This window comes from Borostomias antarcticus, assembly GCF_949987555.1.
Source record: "Borostomias antarcticus genome assembly, chromosome: 16".
NCBI lineage: Eukaryota > Metazoa > Chordata > Actinopteri > Stomiiformes > Stomiidae > Borostomias > Borostomias antarcticus.
The window spans coordinates 259,532-269,652 of record NC_140249.1 but is presented as its reverse complement, the minus strand read 5'-3'; the positions used below and the strand labels follow the sequence as shown (position 1 = coordinate 269,652).

Sequence of the window (10,121 nt, the reverse complement as noted above, 5' to 3'; positions counted from 1 at the left end):
CAGATCCTGTCTAGAGCCCATCTTAATATTTAAAATGCAAAGCATAGGTATTTGATAATCTCACATCAATCCTGTCTAGAGCCTGCCTACTCCAATACTGGATCCGGCAGATCCAACTTAAAAAAAAAAATACAGGCAGATGATTGGAGGAACCATCTGTCTATCACCGTCTATCAGTGCTTCTCACTGTCGTCACAGCTAAACCACGTCTCAGCGTAGCTGCTAGTACCTCCGCACAGAATGCTGATTGGGTTCTGTAGATCGTTTCCTGATCTGACACAAACGGATTGATGGGAGCTTGTCCAGACTGATCTGCGGAGAGGAAGCGAATGCGAGATCAGGAGGGTGTCAGGAGGCTAGGTTGACTATCCAGGACAGGAGGGTGTCAGGAGGCTAGGTTGACTATCCAGGACAGGAGGGTGTGAGGAGGCTAGGGTGACTAACCAGGACAGGAGGGTGTCAGGAGGCTAGGGTGACTATCCAGGACAGGAGGGTGTCAGGAGGCTAGGGTGACTATCCAGGACAGGAGGGTGTGAGGAGGCTAGGGTGACTATCCAGGACAGGAGGGTGTCAGGCTACAGTAGGTTGACTGCAGAGGAAAGGCGAGTTCTAAAGAGCCGGTGTTGATCTCTCATCTTGTGCTTCATTCCTAGGTAGCCTACATGACACTTGGCAATTCTTGATTTAACTCTGCGACATGAGCAGTACAGTAAGTCCTTGTCTGTACACACTATACACACATGACAATCTCTCCATCATCACTTTCATTTCATCACAGTCAGTGGGCTATGATTCCTGGGGAGAGTTTTCAAAATAAGAAAGCTAGCTATAGCTCTTAAATCCTTGTCAGTATGGAGTCCAGTCAGGGGGAACCGCGCCACCGTTGCTGTTTAAGTGGTGGGTTTGGTTCTGGTTCTATGCAGAATCAAAGGAAAAGAAGGAACGCAGCTCCATCCAGCTCCCGCCGGCGGGTCAAGGTGTCCAGAACAGAGCCTCCGGCCGCCAGAGAGACCGTGGACGTGGTGGAGAGCAGCAGAGCTAACGGTGAGATCAGCAGCACTATTGATCAGGTTCTGTCTCCAGCACTCCTCACTCAGGACTAGCCTGACCTGGGGACTAGCCTGACCTGGGGACTAGCCTGACCTGGGGACTAGCCTGACCTGACCTGGGGACTAGCATGACCTGGGGACTAGCCTGACCTGGGGACTAGCCTGACCTGACCTGGGGACTAGCCTGACCTGGGGACTAGCATGACCTGGGGACTAGCCTGACCTGGGGACTAGCCTGACCTGGGGACTAGCCTGACCTGGGGACTAGCCTGACCTGGGGACTAGCCTGACCTGACCTGGTGACTAGCCTGACCTGACCTGGGGACTAGCCTGACCTGGGGACTAGCCTGACCTGGGGACTAGCATGACCTGACCTGGGGACTAGCATGACCTGACCTGGGGACTAGCATGACCTGACCTGGGGACTAGCCTGACCTGGGGACTAGCCTGACCTGACCTGGGGACTAGCCTGACCTGACCTGGGGACTAGCCTGACCTGACCTGGGGACTAGCCTGACCTGACCTGGGGACTAGCCTGACCTGACCTGGGGACTAGCCTGACCTGGGGACTAGCCTGACCTGGGGACTAGCCTGACCTGGGGACTAGCCTGACCTGACCTGGGGACTAGCCTGACCTGGGGACTAGCCTGACCTGACCTGGGGACTAGCCTGACCTGGGGACTAGCCTGACCTGGGGACTAGCCTGACCTGGGGACTAGCCTGACCTGACCTGGGGACTAGCCTGACCTGGGGACTAGCCTGACCTGGGGACTAGCCTGACCTGGGGACTAGCCTGACCTGGGGACTAGCATGACCTGACCTGGGGACTAGCCTGACCTGGGGACTAGCATGACCTGGGGACTAGCCTGACCTGAGGACTAGCCTGACCTGACCTGGGGACTAGCCTGACCTGGGGACTAGCCTGACCTGGGGACTAGCCTGACCTGGGGACTAGCCTGACCTGGGGACTAGCCTGACCTGACCTGGGGACTAGCCTGACCTGGGGACTAGCATGACCTGGGGACTAGCATGACCTGGGGACTAGCCTGACCTGAGGACTAGCCTGACCTGACCTGGGGACTAGCCTGACCTGGGGACTAGCCTGACCTGGGGACTAGCATGACCTGACCTGGGGACTAGCCTGACCTGGGGACTAGCCTGACCTGACCTGGGGACTAGCCTGACCTGGGGACTAGCCTGACCTGACCTGGGGACTAGCCTGACCTGGGGACTAGCATGACCTGGGGACTAGCCTGACCTGACCTGGGGACTAGCCTGACCTGGGGACTAGCATGACCTGGGGACTAGCCTGACCTGGGGACTAGCCTGACCTGGGGACTAGCCTGACCTGACCTGGGGACTAGCCTGACCTGACCTGGGGACTAGCCTGACCTGGGGACTAGCCTGACCTGGGGACTAGCCTGACCTGACCTGGGGACTAGCATGACCTGGGGACTAGCCTGACCTGGGGACTAGCCTGACCTGACCTGGGGACTAGCCTGACCTGGGGACTAGCCTGACCTGACCTGGGGACTAGCATGACCTGACCTGGGGACTAGCATGACCTGGGGACTAGCCTGACCTGGGGACTAGCCTGACCTGACCTGGGGACTAGCGGGAGCAGCAGGTTCATTCAACATGCTAAACAACATGAACAGCACAGGTACACAGCTAAACAACATGAACAGCACAGGTACACATCTAAACAACATGAACAGCACAGGTACACATCTAAACATGAATAGCACAGGTACACATCTAAACAACATGAACAGCACAGGTACACAGCTAAACAACATGAACAGCACAGGTACACATCTGAGGCCATGTATCACATTCCCACTGCAGAGCCTGGGACAGGGATCTCACGGGGGTGAAACCTAACAAAACAAACAATAGTAGAATTATCTAACATTGTATAGTAGTACAGTTTTGCTGCAAGTTGTCGTTAAATAATGATTTGTCATATCTAAACGATCAGCTTCATTGCTATCCAGGGGATAATTACAGTAAATTCCAGTAAAAATGAACCCAGACTTTGCTTGCTTATCCCATATGAATGCAGCGCATGAAACACAGACCGGGTCACTTCCAATCACATGAGGTCATGTGCTGTAATACTAGTCCCGTGTGAAGAGGGCTTTAGTCTGCTTATCCAAGCCTGAATCATCTGCTGTACTTGCTGATATCAAAGCTCCGACGCCCTCGTTAGCTCTTTACAACCTGCTGGAGGAGGAGGAGGAGGAGGAGGAGGAGGTCAGGGGTCATCTGATCTTCTCTCCGTCAGGGTCACAAGAAAGGGAGGACAGACGGTATCTGAGTGAGTGAGTGCTAGTTAGTTAACCAGGTTGTGTGTGTGTGGTGTGTGGTGTGTGTGGTGTGTGGTGTGTGGTGTGTGGTGTGTGGTGTGTGGTGTGTGGTGTGTGGTGTGTGTGGGGTGGTGTGTGTGTGTAGATGAGGAGGATGTGGTGGACCTGACCTGTGAGGGCTCAGAGACGGCTACTGTGGTGGACCTGACCCATAACGACTCCGTGGTGGTGAGTCTGGCTCTGGCGCCAGGATTGATCCATATCATCTTGAGAATGACGCGTTGAAATCGATGGCATGAGAAGTCTGTCATTGTAAAACTCACCGTGTCCCATGTGTCCTCTGCCTCTGTGTGTCTGCTGAATGGGATCCTCAGCTGGTGGATGAAGGTTAGTCAGCTTTTCCTTGATCGCCCTGCAGCCAATGTCATGTGTGTTAAGCAGCCGTGTTCAACCCCTCTAGAATCATGTGAGAGACATCTCTGGAACAACATAATCCTCTGTTTGCCTGTCGGACCCTCCCTCCCTCTCGCTCCCCCTCCCTCCCTCCCTCCCTCCCTCCCTCTCACTCTCCCTCCCTCCCTCCCTCTCACTCCCCCTCCCTCCCTCCCTCTCACTCCCCCTCCCTCCCTCCCTCCCTCTCACTCCCCCTCCCTCCCTCCCTCCCTCCCTCCCTCTCACTCCCCCTCCCTCCCTCCCTCCCTCCCTCCCTCTCACTCCCCCTCCCTCCCTCCCTCCCTCCCTCCCTCTCACTCCCCCTCCCTCCCTCCCTCCCTCCCTCCCTCTCACTCTCCCTCCCTCTCACTCCCCCTCCCTCCCCCTCCCTCCCCCTCCCTCCCTCTCACTCCCCCTCCCTCCCTCCCTCCCTCCCTCCCTCCCTCCCTCTCACTCCCCCTCCCTCCCTCCCTCCCTCCCTCCCTCTCACTCCCCCTCCCTCCCTCCCTCTCACTCCCCCTCCCTCCCTCTCACTCCCCCTCCCTCCCCCTCCCTCCCTCCCTCTCACTCCCCCTCCCTCCCTCTCACTCCCCCTCCCTCCCGCCCTCTCACTCCCCCTCCCTCCCGCCCTCTCACTCCCCCTCCCTCCCTCCCTCCCTCCCTCCCTCCCTCTCTCCCTCCCTCCCTCCCTCTCACTCCCCCTCCCTCCCTCCCTCCCTCTCACTCCCCCTCCCTCCCTCCCTCCCTCCCTCCCTCTCACTCCCCCTCCCTCCCTCCCTCCCTCCCTCTCACTCCCCCTCCCTCCCTCCCTCCCTCCCTCCCTCTCACTCCCCCTCCCTCCCTCCCTCCCTCCCTCTCACTCCCCCTCCCTCCCTCCCTCTCTCACTCCCCCTCCCTCCCTCCCTCCCTCCCTCCCTCCCTCCCTCCCTCCCTCCCTCTCACTCCCCCTCCCTCCCTCCCTCCCTCCCTCCCTCCCTCTCACTCCCCCTCCCTCCCTCCCTCCCTCTCACTCCCCCTCCCTCCCTCTCACTCCCCCTCCCTCCCCCTCCCTCCCTCCCTCTCACTCCCCCTCCCTCCCTCTCACTCCCCCTCCCTCCCGCCCTCTCACTCCCCCTCCCTCCCTCCCTCCCTCCCTCCCTCTCACTCCCCCTCCCTCCCTCCCTCCCTCCCTCCCTCTCACTCCCCCTCCCTCCCTCCCTCCCTCCCTCCCTCCCTCCCTCCCTCTCACTCCCCCTCCCTCCCTCCCTCCCTCTCACTCCCCCTCCCTCCCTCCCTCCCTCTCTCACTCCCCCTCCCTCCCTCCCTCCCTCCCTCCCTCCCTCCCTCCCTCCCTCCCTCCCTCTCACTCCCCCTCCCTCCCTCCCTCCCTCCCTCCCTCTCACTCCCCCTCCCTCCCTCCCTCCCTCCCTCCCTCCCTCCCTCCCTCCCTCTCACTCCCCCTCCCTCCCTCCCTCCCTCCCTCCCTCCCTCTCACTCCCTCTCACTCCCCCTCCCTCCCTCCCTCTCACTCCCCCTCCCTCTCACTCCCCCTCCCTCCCTCCCTCCCTCTCCCTCCCTCCCTCCCTCTCACTCCCCCTCCCTCCCTCCCTCCCTCCCTCCCTCCCTCCCTCCCTCTCACTCCCCCTCCCTCCCTCCCTCTCACTCCCCCTCCCCCTCCCTCCCTCCCTCCCTCCCTCCCTCCCTCCCTCCCTCCCTCCCTCCCTCTCACTCACTCTCCCTCCCTCCCTCCCTCTCCCCCCCCCCTCCCTCTCCCCCCCCCCTCCCTCCCCCTCCCTCCCTCCCCCCCTCCCTCCCTCTCCCAGCTCCCCAGGCCCGGCGTGGGGCGGACAGCGAGAGCTACGTGCTCAGCAGTGACGAGGAGGACGGCAGCACGGCCCTCAACGCCGCCCTGCTCTCCTCCCTGCAGGCCAGCAGCAGAGCCAGGTACCCTTCTGACCCACCTGATTCAGAGCCAGGTACCCTTCTGACCCACCTGATTCAGAGCCAGGTACCCTTCTGACCCACCTGATTCAGAGCCAGGTACCCTTCTGACCCACCTGATTCAGAGCCAGGTACCCTTCTGACCCACCTGATTCAGAGCCAGGTACCCTTCTGACCCACCTGATTCAGAGCCAGGTACCCTTCTGACCAACCTGACTGCTGGAGTGTTTGTTAGCGAACGCGGCCCTGACTGAGTGTTCCTCCACAGGTCGACTCCCGGGACCATCAGCTGCCCCGTGTGCATGGACGCCTACGCAGAGGTGAGAGAGAGAGAGAGAGAGAGAGGTCTGAGAGAGAGGTGTGAGAGAGAGGTGAGAGAGAGAGGTGAGAGAGAGAGAGAGAGAGAGAGAGAGAGAGAGAGATCTATATCTATCCCTGGCTCCTACTCTGCTGTGATTTCCTTTCCAATAAGGTGAAACAAGCAGGGCTTCCGGCTGAGAGGCGACGAGTTGAGTCATCAGTCAGAGACCTTAAGTCATCAGTCAGAGACCTTAAGTCATCAGTCAGAGACCCTTAAGTCATCAGTCGGAGACCTTAAGTCATCAGTCAGAGACCTTAAGTCATCAGTCGGAGACCTTAAGTCATCAGTCAGAGACCCTTAAGTCATCAGTCAGAGACCTTAAGTCATCAGTCGGAGACCATTAAGTCATCAGTCGGAGACCTTAAGTCATCAGTCAGAGACCTTAAGTCATCAGTCGGAGACCTTAAGTCATCAGTCAGAGACCCTTAAGTCATCAGTCAGAGACCTTAAGTCATCAGTCGGAGACCTTAAGTCATCAGTCAGAGACTCTTAAGTCATCAGTCGGAGACCCTTAAGTCATCAGTCGGAGACCTTAAGTCATCAGTCAGAGACTCTTAAGTCATCAGTCAGAGACCCTTAAGTCATCAGTCGGAGACCTTAAGTCATCAGTCAGAGACCCTTAAGTCATCAGTCAGAGACCCTTAAGTCATCAGTCAGAGACCCTTAAAGGAAAATGCTCGTTTTTGACAACCTGGACCTTATTTACGACATATTATAAGAAGTTTGACTCACCGAGATCACTTTTGTGTTGTTCGGAGGCCTGTAGAAGAAATTTTAAATCCAGCGCGAGCCAGTATATCCATGTAATCGCGTCGGACGGGGCACTGAGAATGCAGTTTCTCAAAATCCATTTTCGGCCGCTAAACGGTTGTTTTCATCAATCAGATTGGAAGAATCTACAGTTGAGATTCCTCAACGCTAGGCATTGTAGTGGTTTTCAAATACGAGGTCTTTAGCCTCTGTAATATGATCTTTACACGCCTCTCCCCCACTTGCTCCAGCACGCATGCGCACAGGCCAGCGCGCAGACTGGCTATTCTCCCTCACATTCTCTGCGCTACGATCGGATTGTTGCTGACGAATGACGACGACAATATTCTCGGCACCAACAACGATCGTAGCGCAGAGAATGTGAGGGAGAATAGCCAGTCTGCGCGCTGGCCTGTGCGCATGCGTGCTGGAGCAAGTGGGGGAGAGGCGTGTAAAGATCATATTACAGAGGCTAAAGACCTCGTATTTGAAAACCACTACAATGCCTAGCGTTGAGGAATCTCAACTGTAGATTCTTCCAATCTGATTGATGAAAACAACCGTTTAGCGGCCGAAAATGGATTTTGAGAAACTGCATTCTCAGTGCCCCGTCCGACGCGATTACATGGATATACTGGCTCGCGCTGGATTTAAAATTTCTTCTACAGGCCTCCGAACAACACAAAAGTGATCTCGGTGAGTCAAACTTCTTATAATATGTCGTAAATAAGGTCCAGGTTGTCAAAAACGAGCATTTTCCTTTAAGTCATCAGTCGGAGACCTTAAGTCATCAGTCAGAGACTCTTAAGTCATCAGTCGGAGACCTTAAGTCATCAGTCAGAGACCCTTAAGTCATCAGTCGGAGACCTTAAGTCATCAGTCAGAGACCCTTAAGTCATCAGTCGGAGACCCTTAAGTCATCAGTCGGAGACCCTTAAGTCATCAGTCGGAGACCCTTAAGTCATCAGTCGGAGACCCTTAAGTCATCAGTCGGAGACCCTTAAGTCATCAGTCGGAGACCCTTAAGTCATCAGTCGGAGACCCTTAAATCGACTCAGATTCTTCAAGTCGAGCAGTAGTTTTATTGGTCCATTGTCAAGATGCGCTGGTGGGCTAAGACCACTCACCTGCCTTGTGATTCATACAGGACAGACCACTCACCTGCCTTGTGATTCATACAGGACAGACCACTCACCTGCCTTGTGATTCATACAGGACAGACCACTCACCTGCCTGGTGATTTATACAGGACAGACCCCTCACCTGCCTTGTGATTTATACAGGACAGACCACTCACCTGCCTTGTGATTTATACAGGACAGACCACTCACCTGCCTGGTGATTCATACAGGACAGGCCACTCACCTGCCTTGTGATTTATACAGGACAGACCCCTCACCTGCCTTGTGATTTATACAGGACAGACCACTCACCTGCCTTGTGATTTATACAGGACAGACCCCTCACCTGCCTTGTGATTTATACAGGACAGACCACTCACCTGCCTTGTGATTCATACAGGACAGACCCCTCACCTGCCTGGTGATTCATACAGGACAGACCCCTCACCTGCCTTGTGATTCATACAGGACAGACCACTCACCTGCCTGGTGATTCATACAGGACAGACCCCTCACCTGCCTGGTGATTCATACAGGACAGACCACTCACCTGCCTTGTGATTTATACAGGACAGACCACTCACCTGCCTTGTGATTCATACAGGACAGGCCACTCACCTGCCTTGTGATTTATACAGGACAGACCACTCACCTGCCTTGTGATTTATACAGGACAGACCACTCACCTGCCTTGTGATTTATACAGGACAGACCACTCACCTGCCTTGTGATTCATACAGGACAGACCCCTCACCTGCCTGGTGATTCATACAGGACAGACCCCTCACCTGCCTTGTGATTCATACAGGACAGACCACTCACCTGCCTGGTGATTCATACAGGACAGACCCCTCACCTGCCTTGTGATTCATACAGGACAGACCACTCACCTGCCTGGTGATTCATACAGGACAGACCAGTCATGGGTTTAGACCCAGGCTCTTACCGGAGCTGTTAGTTGTGCAGTAAAAGGAGCCTGAAGAGGAGCTGATCTAGAGGAGGGAGGAAGGATCCCTCTCCCCTCCCCTCCGTCCAGCCCAGCCTGCTGTGCACCAGCAATCATCTGCATCTTCTTAACAGAATATCACAACACTAAACTGCTCTGCTAGATTCATCTTCTTGATTTAACGATCTGAAATTAATTAAGATATCCACTGAAAAAAAAAAATCCCATTGTCAGATTGAGCTCTAACAATAATCCTTCAGGGAAGCCAAAACATTTCCTTGTTGACTGCTGCCCAACGCATGAACCTATTCACACACACTTTGAAATGTGCAGTTGAGGAGACTCGTTTAAATCACCCCACCCTAATGTAGGCTATGAGAAACACTGCATAAAAACATGGGGGCATCTGAAGTAGATGGAGGTGGGCTGGATGATTCATGTTGAGAAGAACAGGCGTCTTTTCTTGTGCTGCCTGAGAGTTTGAGTTTAAAGACGGCTGTCCTGACTCCCCCAGACTTCCCTGTCCTGACTCCCCTGAGCTTCCCTGTCCTGACTCCCCCAGACTTCCCTGTCCTGACTCCCCCAGACTTCCCTGTCCTGACTCCCCCAGACTTCCCTGTCCTGACTCCCCCAGACTTCCCTGTCCTGACTCCCCCCAATTCCATCCAACTGTGATGCAACAGCATGCAAGCCAACAGCCGTGACAGCCCAAGCGATTAATGCTACTGCTACTACTGCCTGTTGGATCCGTAAAGTCCTCCTTGTCCTCAGATCATGGAGAGTTAAGACATTTGGTCTAATCTGTCCTTCTTGTCCTCAGATCATGGAGAGCGGGAGGCTGGTGGTCTCTACCAAGTGTGGTCACCTCTTCTGCAGCCAATGCCTACGTGATTCCCTGACCAGATCTCACACCTGCCCCACCTGTCGGAACAAACTGACCCACAAGCAATACCACCCTATCTACATCTGATCTATCAATACCACCCTATCTACATCTGATCTATCAATACCACCCTATCTACATCTGATGTTGTCTTATAGGCTGCAACAGCTGGGTCAAATGGTATTTGATTGTTATTTGAAATCAAAATGAGATAAAAAAAATACATCAACATTCTAATTAAGATTCCTTTCCCATAGTAAAACATTAGTTGAGGCTGTTGAACTGGGTTTTAGGGGCTATTCCATTGGTTTCACTGCACCAGACAAGCTCAGTCCAACATGGATGAAGAA

At 55.1% G+C, this 10,121-nt stretch overlaps 1 protein-coding gene across 1 annotated transcript; it reads left to right on the top strand.

Moving 5' to 3' along the window:
• Nucleotides 1-347: 347 nt before the first annotated feature.
• rnf4 (ring finger protein 4) lies at nucleotides 348-9,880 on the top strand. Its single transcript, XM_084450752.1, has 7 exons — nucleotides 348-709; nucleotides 924-1,044; nucleotides 3,504-3,586; nucleotides 3,733-3,745; nucleotides 5,593-5,713; nucleotides 5,979-6,030; nucleotides 9,709-9,880. Exons 1-7 carry the CDS (start codon nucleotides 698-700, stop codon nucleotides 9,856-9,858), a joined length of 552 nt encoding a protein of 183 aa, XP_084306878.1. The 5' UTR covers nucleotides 348-697; the 3' UTR covers nucleotides 9,859-9,880.
• Nucleotides 9,881-10,121: the final 241 nt, after the last annotated feature.

Coding starts and splice junctions, on each gene's coding strand:
- rnf4 (XM_084450752.1), top strand. Junction 1,045..3,503: donor GGAGAGCAGCAGAGCTAACG/GTGAGATCAGCA, acceptor GTGTGTGTGTAG/ATGAGGAGGATGTGGTGGAC. Junction 6,031..9,708: donor GCATGGACGCCTACGCAGAG/GTGAGAGAGAGA, acceptor TCTTGTCCTCAG/ATCATGGAGAGCGGGAGGCT.